Source organism: Nicotiana tabacum, chromosome 22 (genome assembly GCF_000715075.1).
Source record: "Nicotiana tabacum cultivar K326 chromosome 22, ASM71507v2, whole genome shotgun sequence".
In the NCBI taxonomy this organism is placed as follows: Eukaryota; Viridiplantae; Streptophyta; class Magnoliopsida; order Solanales; family Solanaceae; genus Nicotiana; species Nicotiana tabacum.
Window position 1 is genome coordinate 195,913,066 of NC_134101.1, and position 16,959 is coordinate 195,930,024.

Below are 16,959 nucleotides of genomic sequence, written 5' to 3' on the forward strand. Positions count from 1 at the left end.
GCTGTAACAATCAAGCAACAATTTGCCGTTATTTTGAACCATCTATATCTAAAAGAAAATCACAAGTCATGCAACCTGTCATAGTTGACTATTTAAATAGGTCATCATGATGACCAACTGTCATAATATTTGCCTCAGAGAAACATTGAAAATCTCCTAAATATGGATTATTCCTTTTTTGGTAAATCCTAATTCTGGATTAATACTTATGACCGTTGGTTCTCCCAAAAAAAAAAAAAAAAAAAAAAGAAATACATGTTAGAAAAGAGCATCATTCACTAAGTCAGCTGCAGCATACAAACGTCTTTATGCAACTTACGGACAAAGAGGCACTCGTGCTTTCAAAGAGGACGAAACAGAGACGATCAAAACAAAGGAAACCAAGAAACATATACTTAACTATATATTACTACTATAAAAAGACAAAATTTTACAACCCATTGCCCATTGACACGATATTACATACAGCTGGAAGAGGGGACGGGAGAAAAGGATTAACAGATATCACAAATCTATAATGTGCCGGACTATCAACTATACATTCCCTTCAAAATCTTCTATGCAGATGAAATAATGCAAAAGACGTGAAAAGAAAAAAGATTTGAAACAAAAGGGGGGAGGGGGGAAGAGGCCCAGCCCTCAATAGAGCAATAACTCTGAAGATTGACGACGATAACTAAAGCCATATCCTAACCACAAAGAAAGAAGCGATTACAACATTCGCTTCCCCAACCAAATCAAAGGAAGAATAATAGCCTTGAGAAAACAGAAGCAAGTCCCCTTTATGTAACTGAAGAAATCACCTTGAGAAAACAGAAGCAAGTCCCCTTTATGTAACTGAATGAACTTGATGCCACTTCTCTGCCTTCCTCATCGTCATTCCACAGCTGTCAAAACTTTTATGTGTCCCTTCTATAATGATATAGAAGGGTCATTTGCTAGCTCCATTGCACGGGCAGTGAATTACAAGACCTTTCAGTTGTATATCTTGACAGGCTTTTCAAAGGTGTGTCGATTCTGCAATTATAATTGAAGATTAAGCATGAATACTTTTTTGCTTTTCGGAGATTACATACACACTGAATCCTTGTCTAATACTTGATGAAGGCTGTCAAGCAGAGGCGGATTCCGGATTTGATGGCTACGGGTGCCACTATATTAATGCAAATCGACCACTAGTGAAGGAGATTGAATTAGGATGTACATTCAGTCAACTTGATCCACTTTAGATTAATTCAGTTGGTTTCGATCAATTTTGAATTAATTCAGTTCAATTTGAAAGATCTTTTATGCATAAATGAATATGGGATACGCCCCTTCAATCTACATGTAGATGGTTAATATTATATCTTTGATGCATCACTCTAAATATTTTCTGAAATTAATAAAATAACATCTGATGGGTAAAAAGAGAAAATGATTAAAATTAGAGCTAAATAAAAATTGAAGATCGAGAAAAAAACAAAGGAAGCACAATTTAAATAAGCAATAAAAATGGCATTGTACAAAAAAAGTCAATAACAAAGATGAAGAAAAGAAAAGAAATTAAGAAAAGGAGCATAAAGAAAAGAAAGGAAAGGTAACAAAGGAACAACTAGGACCCATCATAATCCAAAGAGTCGATCTTGAGTCTTGCATATGGGATTTTAGCACTTCAACTGTGGCACTAACAGTCATTTTGTGATTAGGGGTGCCACGCGTTGTGTATGTAGAATTTTTTTAGGAATATACATATATATAAGATTTTATCCGAGCGACCGGGTGGGGTGTCATCCCTAACCATAGATCTGCCCCTGCTGTCAACTGAATTCTTATCTCATAGTAAACCTAAAATAGGTCCTGATCACTAAAACCCAAGCTCTATATGACAAAATTCCTCTCCCAAAAGCTTGAATAGACATACATAACCACTTCCATTTTAATGTCACCATATTGTTTCATAAACTATTCACCTTTCATATTCCTACTAGTATTCAAATATTCCGCAATCTAGGTCTAGTACAAATATGTATTTAATCTCTATACCTAAATCTCCACAAAATCCAGGGGAAAAGAAACTCGTTTCATTCTAGAAAAAAGAGTAACTTGTTAAAATGTTAAAAAGGAAAAGAAAAAAAAAAACGAGTAGCAGATTATGTTGCAATTCAACATTTTGGTTTTTTTTTAACTTCTGGATTTTGCATTATAAGTGAATAACTACTGGTTTTCTTTTGGTTCCTCATTTTCCATCAAAGATGGAAGCATGTCACACATTGTCATTCATCTTTTTGCACTATTTACTCTTATTCATGTAATTAGGATGAAAAGGTTGGGATGGGGAGTTACTCATCAAAAAAAAAATGTTGGGATGGGGAGTTTCTGAATGAACTGATTTTGACATTTGCCAAGCATAGGTGCCTGTTAGACTCAACATCTGCAGAAATATTTTTATGAGATATAAACAACGAAGTTCCCATACAATAGACAACAACGAACACATTTTTCTAGAGTTAAAGATTTACCTCTCTTTAGCGAAGGCTAAATCTAAGGCACATGAGTTTGTTGTTTTTTTATTTATTTATTTTTTGGTTTTTTATTGTCTGTCTCCTAATCAGTTACTTAGGTGCCATTTATACTGCTGACATAGAAGTGCTTTCCAGTTATTAGAGATCACAAGTCAGCTTTAAGTAATAGAAAGTATACCTGGCTAACTGAGTAAGCTCTCTTAGGTGTATTATCTGCATGCTCCAACCCAAGATACTGTTCCCAAGCACCATAAACATCTCTTCTCTGCATACGGGAATATTTAAGCATTTTCGGTTTGGGCAGGAAGAAGAAACAATGAAAACAGAAACCTAATTGAACCCGTAAAAACTTGCGATCAATTTCTGGGGGGAAGGAAACAAAAAATGAACTTTAACCTGGAAACGACTGGATACAATGTCAGAGTCCTGAAGGTAATCTGGGCGGCCCAATGACAAAAATGCAAACTTCCACTAGTCACAAAAAGAGCACACAGTCAGTCATAAGACTCTTAACAGTTAACAGCAACGGCTAGAAGCACAAAAGCATGGGTGTCAAGTATGTATACTTGACTGCAAAACATTTTGCTGCCTGAGCAATGTACCTTAGAGAACTCCTCATCTGGAACCTGCAATTTCTTTTGAATGCGCACTTTAATCTCAGCTAAAGTTTCACCTTCATGGATAACCAGAAAGAAAGGTTCCCCGAAATTCTGCACTTGCTGTTGAAAACCAATCCAATTAGTAATATCTATTGCTAATGCAGCAGAATTCAGAAGTATTGATACAGTAAACATAGACGAAAAGTAAAATACCATTTGATTCTGTGGAGTCTCTTTCGTGAAATGGTAAACATGAATTAAACGATCATGGGGACCAAGATTTTTCTCTTCTTCTGGTATCTAGTAACAAACAACGGTATGGTTAGCAAGTAAAGAACAATTATAAGTGCTGAACAGTATCCCAGAAGCTCTCAATTGCAATAAAGGTGGGTGTATGAGAAAAAAACAACATAAAAAGTTAATTTCTAACTACTTTACTTTTGTGAATGCACATTCAACAATTAAAGCTGACATGGGGAAAAGCACTGAATTGAGTTATAGGATGAGTCCTAGATTCCCTATATTGGAAGTTTGGGGGCTTGTGGAGTTGAGTGAGGGAGAAGCTTAATTTCTCTGCATAACTTTCCAAGACTCCCGCCATTTTAAGGAGGTTTTTTCTTCTTTTTTTTAAGAAAAAACAGACGAGGATATGAGGGAGAGAGAAGAGCAAGCATATAAAACCAAGAGAACTCACCTCCTCTGCCCGCAATGTCCAGTACTGGTCATTTATATTCTCAATTTTCTCAGTGAGTGGAAAGATCTGCACATCAACAATAGCAAGGGTGAGATGCGCAGACACACCTAAAGATTAAAGTTTAAACATTCTTTGAAAGATCACCTATGCTATTAAATGTGCAGAACTAAAATTTAAGCATAAAGTAGAATTAATGACAGAAGGATTGTACTTGTCCCGGAATCCTAACCTTATAGATCTTGTGATAGAAGACTTCAAGTAATCTAAGTTCTGCATCTTGACGAGACAAGTCAACCTGTTTCAGCGGCAACAGTTAGTAATTATTTCACATGCATAAAATAGATGATAGATTTAATCTCATACTATAAGTAAATTTCTGAATGATTCTTTTCCACTTTCGTTTCTAGATGGTAACTAAGTCCATAGGCAGGTAGAACTCCTGCAAAAGGAGGAGGTACAGATGTCCTCTCGACCAAATAACCAACAAGAGACCATCTCTATAGACTGAACATTGATCAAGCAATGGTTGCTAAACAAGATAATCAGAACACTCCCTCCCCCTAAAATTATCATTTTTTCCAGTGGTCTAAATGATAAATGCAAAAATTTGCAGTTTTATGACTAAATTATAGTTTGTAATCTTCATTCTCAAAAGTAATTTGACCAGAGCCAATTCCACTCAGAGAGAAGGTCAAGTAGACTGTTCAGAAGAAATATCCCCCAATCAAACTGAGAAAGAAGGGGAATCATCCCAATTAGCAAAAAAGCAGACAATAGTCTTGTGTGGGATAGATATATATTTGAACAACTCATCGAGAGGAAAAAAAAATTGAACACCGTAAAATTTTGAAAAGAATAGGAGATACACAAGACTGTACTTTCTAAATGCGGTTTAAAAATAACCTGAATACATTAAGGAGTCATCTTGTTCCATTAAATAAATCACTGGATTATTGTTGGTTAATCATAATAAAATTTGGATACACGGTGTATAGTTTATAAAAATTATTACGTAGAATGGTTTTGTAAATATATATATATATGTATTTAGCTCGAGTCCCCTATGTGATAGGAGTAGGTTATATATTATGTGTACTTATAAATAGGGTTCATTGTATTACAATTAACATCAATAATAAGATTTATCTCCCGTGCATTCTCACATGGTATCAGAGCATTGGTGAGATAATTATTGTGGTGTGTCCTTCCAACGACACTCGAGAAGAAATCAGTCGTCGCCGTGCAATTTTGCGGTGACCTGAGAAGCTGTTCGCGTCAAAACTATTTTTTACCAGTGTTGTGCGTAAACCAACACCACAACAGTGTTCTCCATCCCCGGCGACCAAACCCTACAAAACCCCACCAGAAAAACACCACCCACGCGCCGACCAAAGTGAGAATTTTCCGGCGAGATCTGTCCACGGGCCGGTGCGTGGACCACCTTCCGGTCAGTTTCCGACGAAGCTCCTTTTGGACAGCTTTCTCAGGACGTTATTTCAAGTCCGTCTATTCAAGTTTTATCAAATTCCGGCAACCTTTTTTTATTTTCCGGCGAGTGAACAGTGTTTTCCCCAAAAAAAGGAAAGGTGTTTCTGATATGGCATTCAAAGGTTAACCATACAAGTTGTAATCAAGAGTTTGAGAAATTGGTTGTAGCAAAATGGAATCCAATACTATGAATAGTTGGATGGTTTCTCTACCGGATTATATTGAGTTCCTTCAATACAAAGCATGTAAACAGACATCTTCGGGGATAGCTTCCGTTGTTCAAACAGATAGTAGCGTGTTGTAAGTCAGTTTATGGATTCTCCCTGTGATAGTCATTGGGATGCAGTTATCCGCATTCTTTGGTATATAAAATCAGCTCCAGGCAAAGGACTATTGCTTGAGGATCGAGGCCATGACCAGATTGTTGGATACTCAGATGCTGATTGGGCAGGATCACCTTCTGATACGTCTATTGTGTTTTAGCAGGAGGTAACTTGGTGTCTTGGAAGAGGAAGAAATAGAACGTCGTTGCTCGGTCTAGTGCAGAAGCAGAATATCGAGCAATGGCTATAGCAACATGTGAGCTAGTTTGGATCAAATAGTTGCTCAAAGAGTTGAAATTTGGTGAGATTAGCCAAATGGAACTTGTGTGTGATAATCAAGCTGCCCTTCATATTGCATCGAATCTGGTGTTCCATGAGAGAACTAAACATATTGAGATTGATTGTCACTTCATCAGAGAAAAGATACTCTCAGGAGATATTACTACAAAGTTTGTGAAGTCAAATGATCAGTTTGCAGATATTTTTACCAAGTGCCTCACTGGTCCTCGTATTAGTTATATACGTAACAAGCTCGGTACATATGATTTGTATGCAGCAGCTTGAGGGGGAGTGTTAGAATGATTCTGTAAATATATATGTAATTAGTTCGAGTCACATATGTAATAGGAGTAGGTTATATATTATGTGTATTTATAAATAGGGTTCATTGTATTACAATTAACAACAATAATAAGATTTTTCTCCCGTGCATTCTCATAAAATCATATATTATTTTTAAGTAAGAAAAAAAAATTAATTCTCCAATAATACTCTTGACCTACTTACCTACTTTATCAAATTAATATTTCAGTTATTCTAATTGGAAAATTGTCTAATATAATTAAAAATCAAAATATATTTTAATTACCTATCTTTTAATCATCTCAAATAAAGACCACCATAGGACGAACTTTAAGGTGAGCGGATACTAAATCATGGTATAAATGATTAAATAAATATAACTAAAACATTACTCTTCTAAAAGTGATCCATTTTGCTAAGGTGCTCTTGTAAAATTGATTAAAAATTATAAGCTAAATATAATTTAAGAATAAATATAAAATATACTATCATTAATGTTAATTATCTCAAACATACAACATTTTCAGCAATGTTAAGGTAAGATATGCTAAAAGATGAGATAAAGAATCTGCTACCCCCTTTCATATATTCAATGCAGAATTCAAGATAGTAAAACCCCGGTACTTACCTTTGATTTGATTTCATTAAGCACATCACCCACAGTACTCTGCTTAGGCAATCTTATGTTCAGAATTTCAATCTGAAAGCAATGTAAAACTCAATTAGAGAAAGCACTAATCAAAGAAGAAAGAACAAACTTGGTCATCTCAGACGCACCTCATCCTTTGTGGAATGATGAAAGGCGACCTTGAGTGTCTTCAGACATTGCAACTCTGGCAGAGGGATGTCCAGAACTTCATAATACAGAATATCAGAGATCTGTAAAGGGATAAAAATAACAAATCAGAAAGAACAAGAAAAGAAAATCTGAACAGAGTAAGTCCATAGCCACATGTATCATTGTAACAAAATACTGTGCTACTTTGTCATGTTAATTAAAGCATACAAAGAGCACCTATACACTTCCCTGTTGAAGTCAATCCATGTATACGAACCTGATTGTAGTGGATAAGCATGTCAACCAGATGATCGACAGACCGATACTTAATGGGGTTGGGCTTTGGTTGCTGTGAGTAGCAGTTATGAGGAGTCAGCCTAATTTTTGAAGGATCATCCACACCAAGACGCTGAGCTACTTTGTCCACTACTTCATCATATGTGTTGCTTTTTGCTCTGAAATTCATTAAAGATGGATGAATCATTAGAAGCAAGTGCTTTGTACTACTGCCGGCAAGCCATGAAAACATCAAATATACTCACAACTCCAGACAGAAATCAACTTCCTTTGGTTTCTCCAGAGCTCTGAAATGGACAATCTGTAATCAATTTTTTCAAATATAAGCAATCAAAATTGATGTCCACAATGGAGACACTATAAAGAACCTGCTGCACCATACACAGGCATCCAGAGAAAATTAGCGTTGAACATTAGTATTCCCCTCCTCAACACACGGGCACCCGTAACCAAAGCATAAATGGAAGAAGATATATCCAACTAAAACAGAAAGGTACAGTCGCAAGAACGGGAGCCATAATCGAAAGTTGCGATTCACCTGGCGATTTTTCACATATTCCAAAAATGAAGAAACATCCGGGTATCGGACTTGTTCTTCAACTTCAGGAGAAGGTTTCTTCTGAAAGCAAATAATGTCTCCATCTTCAATCTGTCAGAAATAGGAAAGTCGATAAAGCTAATCTGAACAACGAAAGATAAACAATTAGCGTTAAGAGTGTGTGTGTGTGTGTGGTTGGGGGGGGGGGGGAGGAAGCAAAGACCTGGCTAAATCGAAATGAAGCCTTCTTGTCTAGGCGTTCACACATGACAGAAGGTTCAAATTTTATTTCCTGTAGTGGATCAATAACATTAGATATGTAATCACCATGGCATCAATAACAAAAAGAAGGCAGCATTAACACACCTCAAAAAGCTCAATTTCTTGGTTGGGAGCAAATCCAGCCAATTCATTCAGCTTTCCAAGTATATCAGTTGGCTTACTGGAACTCTTCACAAACAGCCTACCAATATAACTGGAATTCCAAATTTGAAAGAAACTGAGCTGCTAAACCTCCACAAGAAAATATGTAGCATGTATTCTCGAATAAAAACACACTTACCGTAGTTCTTCTTTCGCAGGATCATAAAGTTTGAAGAAAAGGAGTATATCATCTTTACTTTTTTCAAGTAGAGGAATAGGAAGCAGATCCTGATATTTTTCCATGCAAGTCGTCAGAAATAGCAAACTCAAAAAATACCTGTCAACAGCGAGAACTAAAACTAAGCAATTGGAAATATAATCTTTAGGATATCTAAGGAGGTACCAGCCCATGGTTCACTTCCAAAAATAACTTCAGTTCCGCAGTGTTGGTTTTGTTAGAAACTTCTCTTAACTGCCCAACCTGCACGTGCAAACGGTTCTCGTATATGATAATATTCACAGATTAATGAAAAGATAAAGGCGAATTCTTAATGAACTGGAGCATCAAGCTCGACAAGGCAAATGGTGAGGGTTGTCATAAAAGCATTGAAGAACAATTAAGAAAACAACTGGTAAGGAAAATAGAACCATTAACAAGAATATAGTTCAAATTATCGATATGTTTGTATAAAGTAAGAATCACTAGGTGATAAACAAGGATATACTGAAATTCGTTCTACACAACACAAGTGAAAATCTTATTCGCATGATCCAGACAATTTAAACAACAACAACAATAACAAACCCAGTAGTTTCCCACAAGTGGGGTCTGGGGAGAGTAAGATGCACGTAGCCTCACCCCTACCCCTGGAAGGGCAGAGAGGTTGTTTTCGATAGACCCTCGGCTAGAGAACGACTGAATAAGAAAATGTAATTACAACATAGGAATAACAGCAGATGAAATAAGATCGAATCCAAGAATGCAGTCAAACTCTAGGTAGTAATAGCCATCTATGAATAAAAGATATCATACTAACACTAATGCTAGCGAACTGAGTAAGACAAAGAGAAACGCTCGATTATGAACCTTTTACTCTAATCTTTGACCTTCACACCCTCCTGTCTAGGTTCATGTCCTCATTCACCTCCAGCAGCGCCATGTCCCGCCTAATAACCTCTCCACAAGGCTTCTTAGGCCTACCTCTACCCTTATTGCTGCCCACCGAGACTAACCGCTCGCACCTTCTAACTGGGGCTTCTATACTTATCCTCTTAACATGCCCGAACCATCTCAACCTCGCCTCCCGCATCTTATCCTCCACATGGGCCACTCCCACCTTTTCCCGAGTAACTTCATTCCTAATTTTATCCAACCGAGTATGTCCATACATCCACCTCAACTTCCTCATCTCAGCTACTTTTAGCTTTTAAGTCATGTAGAATATTGGAATTAGAGAGTTACCAAATCTGGAAAGAGGCATTCTTTTTGAAACAAACTAAAAAAGAAAGTAAGACACTAAGAATGTTAAGATAAAATTTGAAATTGAAAGTGATACTACTCATTTAGCTTTTAAATCCACAAGTTTAGTCAAACAAAAATCTTAGTCATTGTTTAACAATATAATGGAATTGATAAATTAGAAATAGAGGAAGCAAGTGATTGACATTAAAGAAAATCCTTTGAATTAAAAGTATCAGACATAATTAGTAAGCATTCTTGTATTCTGACTAACAACATAATCACACTCACTTGATACTCTGATTATAATGTACAGTTCGCATGTTTAGGACTACCCGTCGCAATTTACTTTTCAAAGATTTTGATTAGGTTGTTAGAAGAAAATAAGTAACCAAAACTAGTTATGAAACCACTGCGGGAGGATCAAACTTTTGTAAAGGATCAATATTTATTACTACTAGTCTAAACATATATTGGGAAACAATGTTCACACCTCCAATAAATTCTCAACTATTATAGTTATGCAAAGGATTTATGAAAGTACATCCTTAAATAACTCAAGAAAGCTGAATGGACAAGCCTGCAGAAAATAGTATTCCAATAACTATTCCATGATTAGTTGGACAAGGATGCACCCAAGAGTGTGGCCTAGTGCAGTGTTATCAAAGGCGCGCTTAAGTTCTGAAGCGATGCTCAAAACATGTTAAGCGCTTCGCCTCGCTTACGGGACGCTTCAGTGTTGTCATCAAGGCTCTAAGGCATACTTTTCCTTGCCAATGAGCGTAATCCTGAAGAGGCGACACTAAACAATTGATTTCACTATAATAAATTTTCTTCAATTTCTTTGTCCGTATATTTGGTATTCATGCTTATAGATATTAGTCTTGGACTACACTTGTAGTTTTCCATTTGTGTCTATCTTCATTAAAGCCCACGCTTTATTTGCGCTTTGCGCTTAACGCTCCAATAGACATTATAGCTTTTTGCACTTTCCGCCTTCGATAATACTGGCCTAGTGGTCAATGAAGTGGGTTGAGAACCTGGTCAAATCCAAGCAGAGGCAAAAACACTAGGTGATTAATTCCCATATGTCCAAGCCTTGGTGGATAGAGTTACTTGGTACCTGTTGTTGGTGGGAGGTAGCAGAAATCCCGTGGAATTAGTCGAGGTGCATGCAAGTTGCCCGAACACCACAATTGTCGGAAAAAATTATTTGCACAAGGATATAAAACAAATAGAATAACCTTAGAGAACTTTGCAGAAAATTGAATATTAACATCAAAGAGCCGCCCTAACAATTCTTCCCCAAATTTGATTTCCTAATATCAGAAGCGGATCCAGGATTTGACTTTCAGTTCATATTCGAAATTCTACTACATCCAATCTAATTTATTGGGTGCAAAGTCTATTATTTGTACTTATTTAGTAGGTCTTTTAACATATATATGGTATCTAGGCCAAAGCTATTGGGCTCAGATGAAAACATAGCTCCTCCACTAGATCCACCTCTGCCTATTATTTCGTTTAATATTTCTCATTCTACCGAAGTGGCAAGCATGAAAATGCTAGTGCAGCTCTACGAGAAAAGAGACTCAAAACATTTTTCTTCGTCACCACAGGGAAGAAAGCACAATCCAGTAAATATTGGTTTAGTGAACCCCTTCCTTTTTATGGATGGAGGAAGGAACAATGTTTATATCTCAGAGGAATGTTACTGACTTTTGAAGCAGTTTCTGGGTTGAAAATCAATCTGGGGAAGAGCAATATTTATAGCTTTAATGTTGATGACAATATAGAAGAACTAGAAAATATTCTAGGGTGCCGGATGGATAAACTCCTTACAGTTTATCTAAGATTCCCACTCGGTGTGAGAACAAATGACCAAAGTATTTGGCAAGGGATTTTGGATACGCGTGCTAATAAAATGACTCCATGGAAGAAGCAGTATCTATCATTAGGAGGCAGACTAACTCTGATAAATATATTGTGGATGGGAAGCCTTGCTACTTAATGTCTTTATTTCCTATGCCTACTGCAATTGAAAAGAAGTTGAACTCCACGAGGAATAAGTTTCTATGGGATGGAAATAATGAAAATAAAAAGATTCACTTAATCAAATGGCAGACAGTTCTCAGTGATCGGGGGGGGGGGGGGGGGGGTAGGTGTCAGGAACTTGAGACTTCATAATAAAAGTACGATGTTCAAGTGGTTGTGGAGATTTCATAGGGATGAAGAAGCAGATTGGGTTAAAATAATTGAATATATTTATAGTAGTCGACAAGGATGGAATCCCCCTTTCAGTAGCATGTATACACGAGGGGGAATCTGGAAAGAAGTTTGCAAACTATGGGAGGAGTTCAAGTAGTTTACTAGCCTGAAGGTGGGCAATGGAAGAAAGATTAGATTTTGGATTGATTTATGGAATGGTGAGGAATGTTTGAAAAATAAATTCCTGTTTTATTTAACTGCTGCAATAATAGGGATGGAGTGGTGGCTGATTTCTATTCAGATTCAGGCTGGCGGATAAACTTCAGAAGGAATTGAATGATTGGGAGATAGAAAATTTCGGTCAGTTGCTCCTTCAGTTGAGTTCTACCCACATTGATCTTAGTAAGAAGAATTCATTAATATGGAATGCTAGTAATGACAGAAAGTTCTCGGTCAAAAGCTGTTACAATTTGCTAAGGAAAAATGCAAGTCACTGAGAACTTAATTGGCCTTGGAAAGTGATGTGAAGGAATAAAGCTCCTGTAAAGGCTGCGTGTTTTGGTTGTACTGCTGCTTGGGAAGCTTGTCTTACCCAAAATAATCTTCAGAAGAGTGGGCTTTGTTCTTTGTAGCAGATGCTATTTGTGTGAAGAAGAACGGGAGACTACTAATCACCTTCTTTTGCATTGTAGATATGCTAGACAGTGCTGGGAGCTTTTTTTCAATATATGTGGGATTTCTTGGATGTCAGGCCCTATGAATAGTTGGCAGCATCAGAAGACACATAAAGCTCTTAAACAGATTTGGAGAACCATACCTCTGTGCATATTCTGGACTATTTGGCTAGAGTGAAATAGCACTTGCTTTGATGAAATATCATATCTTTAGAAAAAATTAAGTGTTTGCATAATCTATTTCCTTGGTGTAATAGTAGTATGGTAGATAGTATTGATCATTACATGGACTTTATGGAGTTAATAAGAAAATGCTATAATTAACTGCATGGATATTCCCAGCAGTTTGTATTTCTTTCTGCTACCATCTTGGTACTCATTTAATAAAACTTTACCTTTTCAAAAAAAAAAAAAAAATCACTAAAAAGAAGCAGAATAAGCTCTCCGGAGTTGTTCTAAACCTTACTTTCTAAACTAACCCTAATAGCTTTAGTAAGTTTTTTCCTACACGAGATCTATTTCCCTCAAATCACAAGGTCAATTCCGAGATGAAGCAACTTTACAGCGAGCTTATCAACCAAAAAAACCTGAAGCACTTCGACGGAAAGTTTAAGCTTCGACATCAATGCAAACTCTAAAATAACTCAAAATAGGTTGCTAGAGATCTCTGTTTTAATTAAATATACTTTACCAAGAAGGCAATTCAACATCATTACATGTATTTCCGTTACAACAGACCAACTCAAAAAAGGACCAAAAAATTTATTGCTTTGCCGGAGGTAGTCAATTTAACATTGGGGCAAGCAAATGAATCTCTTATACTCTCACCAGCAGATACTAACATACAACTGACACCAAGTGACAAATCACACAAGCATTTCCACTGAGCATGTTAGAGTGTCAAATATTGGTTGAGGGAAGTTGTTGTCTTCTTATATGGTGTTGGACAACCCTTACCTCATGAGCTAACATTTGGGATTGACTTAGATCCAAGTTCCATTGTATTAACATGGTATCAGAAATGCTGGCTCCATTGTCTTAACATGGTATTAAAACTAGAACTTACTGTTTGTAGTTCCTCCTGTGAACTCAATGGACGATTAGGCCGATAAGTGTGATTTTGCCGCTTTCCCCAAATCCAGAAACGCTGAAATGGAACAGGTATACCCAATTCCTTTGCAACTTCCTCCTGCAACAACCAATAGTTTGGTTAGGTATCCGTATTTCAAGGGAAGTGGAACAAAAAGTTAACATACATAAGATATTTACAGATATAATAGTAATACAAATGGCCCAAAGTAACATAATAAGAGTGAGGCGTTCATAAGGAGAAATTAGTACAGTTTTCCTAAGCCAGCAGCAACTAGGAGGAAGAGAAATGCTTCATTGAATGCAAGCTTCATTAATTAGGTTAAGCAAATTATGCTTATGGAAATCTAATGGTTTATAGAAACATATGTTCCAAGTTACCGAAACTAAATTTTCAACTCTCATACTTCTATCATTACAACCGCTTTAAATCTCTCGTCAGTTGGAAGAACAAAAAAATTCACAAATCATGAAGGATGATGTGATATGCTATGCCGTTACAGGAAAACCAACAAAAATCACAGGTTGGTATGACCTCAAGGCTCTTGATACAGCATATAGTTCGCCAATAAGAAACCAAAAAGATTGAGGAGAAGAACAAAAAACTGCCTACAACCTAGAGTCAAAAGGCATTCAGAAAAAAGTATCACCCCTTGGCTTTTGTTACATTCTACATCCCTTCTGGCATAGTTTATACAACTGGCAACCTCTGCAAATCATATTTGTTTCGACTTCACAGGCTTAAATTTCTGATCAACTTACTTTGGCACTTCTGTTATGCAACTTATTTTTCTTTTTGTGAAAAGGTAAGTAATATGTAAATGCAACTTATTTTTCTTCTTATGTTGTGTAACTGCGGAGACTTGCTTCCGGTGTTTTGTGTGATAAGAAGGTGCAGCAAAACTTAAAGGTACGTTCTACCGAGTGGTGATCAGGCCGACTATGTTGTATGGGGCTAAGTGTTGGCTAGTCAATAGCTCTCATGTCCGTGGAAGGAGCTACATCTCTCAAAGATCGACTCGAAGGTAACCATATTTACGATATAAGTGGACTACCCGCGATATCGAAAACCATGAGAGATAAAGCAGAATCGGTCAACCTTTGCATCACGACGTCGAATCATCTTTCAATGAAACGACGGTATAATGCGAGGAAGCCCGTCAGCGTCAATGATATAGCGGGTGATATCGTAATGGCCTTATTTGGGGCACTTCTATCTATTATTTTGGAGATTTATAATTCTTCCATTTTATTGGATGGAATTTCAATGAATTAGATCTATAAGAACAGCAAAGTTCTTGCTTTTGAGTCCAAAAGAAGAGTGTTTACGATCAGAGCTCTTCTAAAGGTAGCAGAGATGAGGATGTTGAGATGGATGTGCGGGCATACAAGGTTAGATAGAATTAGAAATGAGTTATTCGGGACAAGGTGGATGTGACCCCTATTGAGGACAAAATGCGGGAATCGAGGCTTAGATGGTTTGCACATGTGAGGAGTCGGAGCACAGACGCTCCGGTCAGGAGGTGTGAGAGGTTGACATTGGAGGGCCTAAGGAGAGGTAGAGGTAGGCCGAAAAAGAATATGGGAGAGGTGATTAAGCAAGACTTGCCGCAGGTTCAGCTGACCGAGGACATGACCCGTGATAAGAAGGTGTGGAGGTCGAGGATTTGGGTAGCAGGGTAGTAAGTTTAGTGTTCTCCCTGTCATACCGATTGTATTAGTACGTACTTCCGTATTCTGTTGGTATTAGATTTATATGACCACCTGTTAATTCAGGTTTCTTTCATTTCGGTCATCTGACTATCCGATTGTTATTTATGATGCTTTGACATGGCTTCTCGTTGTTGCTCTTCTTGTTTTTCTCTTTAGTAATGTGGTGCTTATGCTTCTCTGAGCCGAGGGTCTATTGGAAACCACCTCTCTATCTCCACAAGGTAGGGGTAAGACTGCGTACACACTACCCTCCCCAGACTCCACTATGTGTGATTATACTGGGTTTGTTGTCATGTTGTGTAACTGCCCCAGTGTCTGCAGGCTGCATCACTATCTACTTAGTCTAGAGAAAACGATACAGACCCCAAGCAGGCCTCAGTCATAACATTCCATCAATATCTGGGAACAGGCATCCCTTCACTGGACAATCTTCATATGAAACTACCGGCCAAACCACTAAAACAAACTCAGAAGTGTACTACGACTCCTTTTGCCTCTAGGAACCTTCTATCCTCTATTCACAGATATTTTTGCCTCTTGTAAATGTTTCTTTTTCTCATTCACGGACTGTTTACCCCATATATGCATATACATTCATCTCTCAGTCCCCCCCCCCACCTCCCACCAAATCTCTCAGGGGTGTTACGGTAGAAAATATATCCTTGTTTCATTTAAGTTTGCAGAAAAGGTATAGATGAGGTCCAGGTCAATCACTGGATGTAATGCTTCATCTCACCTGAGTTAGCAATGACAAACAGAAAGTAATCAGCTATGTTGCTCGAACTCTCCGAAAATGTGGTCGGATACGTGTCGGATCCTCCAAAAGTAGTGCATTTTTGAAGGATCCGACACGGGTGCGGCTACATTTTGGAAAGTCCGTGCAACATAGGTAATCAGTACCTTGAAAAGGTTAAAAGGCATCTGTTTCTGAATCCGAAAGCTATGAACTTTGTCATGATCCACAAGATCAAAATATATCTCCCTTCCAATCTGTTCCTTAAGATCTTCATCGCGTGCAACCTACAAACACGAGTGGATTCAACACAACATTTTGTAGGAGACAGATCAATTTTTAATGAGAAATTTAACTTTTCAAAATGACCTTGATAATTGTATAAAGGTGGGCCTGCGCTTTGTATCTTCTCTTGTCCTCTTTCTCTTCTTGTTCTTTCTTTAACCTTATCTAAGATGATCAAAAAGGCATTTATTTATATGTAAACCGAGTAAACGGTGTAGACAATATATTTCTAGACCAGGCAAGCCTTAAAACTTACTCTCAGATGTTCTGCAATGTCCTTCTCATCCACATCACATATTATTTTATCCTTGTCGCTCTCACGTATGTAAACCAGCATGTAAGCATTTGAGTATTTTGTAAACTTAAAGGGAGCGTTATTGAAACCTGGATTTGTCTGTGGCAACTGTTGCACAAAAGCAAAAGTGAATCCAAACGAAAGTATGGACACAGAAACACAAAGTTATAGAATCATTGAGACATACCTCCTCCTCACCACCATACTGTTCCTCTAAAGCCCTCTTCATGTCTTCTTTTGTCACCCGTTCATCATCAAACTTGTACCTATCATAGAACAACAGATCACATTGAACAGAGTTTACCAGCATTGGCTAAATATAGCGGTCTACTGAAAA

The 16,959-nt window shown here is 37.3% G+C and overlaps 1 protein-coding gene across 1 annotated transcript in view; it reads right to left on the minus strand.

Moving 5' to 3' along the window:
• Positions 1 to 376: 376 nt before the first annotated feature.
• The window catches only part of LOC107760390 (ubiquitin C-terminal hydrolase 12), a 33,975-nt gene continuing 17,392 nt past the window's right edge, over positions 377 to 16,959 (minus strand). Inside the window, exons 12-32 of the mRNA XM_075245028.1 lie at positions 16,810 to 16,888; positions 16,584 to 16,730; positions 16,412 to 16,492; positions 16,210 to 16,329; positions 13,574 to 13,696; positions 8,570 to 8,647; positions 8,366 to 8,454; positions 8,170 to 8,278; positions 8,027 to 8,095; positions 7,804 to 7,914; positions 7,511 to 7,566; positions 7,246 to 7,423; positions 6,968 to 7,069; positions 6,819 to 6,890; positions 4,027 to 4,092; positions 3,798 to 3,863; positions 3,317 to 3,403; positions 3,107 to 3,223; positions 2,901 to 2,975; positions 2,683 to 2,769; positions 377 to 1,017 (exon numbers count right to left, since the gene is read on the minus strand). Of these exons, the coding sequence (XP_075101129.1) occupies positions 976 to 1,017; positions 2,683 to 2,769; positions 2,901 to 2,975; positions 3,107 to 3,223; positions 3,317 to 3,403; positions 3,798 to 3,863; positions 4,027 to 4,092; positions 6,819 to 6,890; positions 6,968 to 7,069; positions 7,246 to 7,423; positions 7,511 to 7,566; positions 7,804 to 7,914; positions 8,027 to 8,095; positions 8,170 to 8,278; positions 8,366 to 8,454; positions 8,570 to 8,647; positions 13,574 to 13,696; positions 16,210 to 16,329; positions 16,412 to 16,492; positions 16,584 to 16,730; positions 16,810 to 16,888 (1,954 nt within the window). The 3' untranslated portion in view covers positions 377 to 975. The remainder of the gene's footprint in view (positions 1,018 to 2,682; positions 2,770 to 2,900; positions 2,976 to 3,106; positions 3,224 to 3,316; positions 3,404 to 3,797; positions 3,864 to 4,026; positions 4,093 to 6,818; positions 6,891 to 6,967; positions 7,070 to 7,245; positions 7,424 to 7,510; positions 7,567 to 7,803; positions 7,915 to 8,026; positions 8,096 to 8,169; positions 8,279 to 8,365; positions 8,455 to 8,569; positions 8,648 to 13,573; positions 13,697 to 16,209; positions 16,330 to 16,411; positions 16,493 to 16,583; positions 16,731 to 16,809; positions 16,889 to 16,959) is intronic.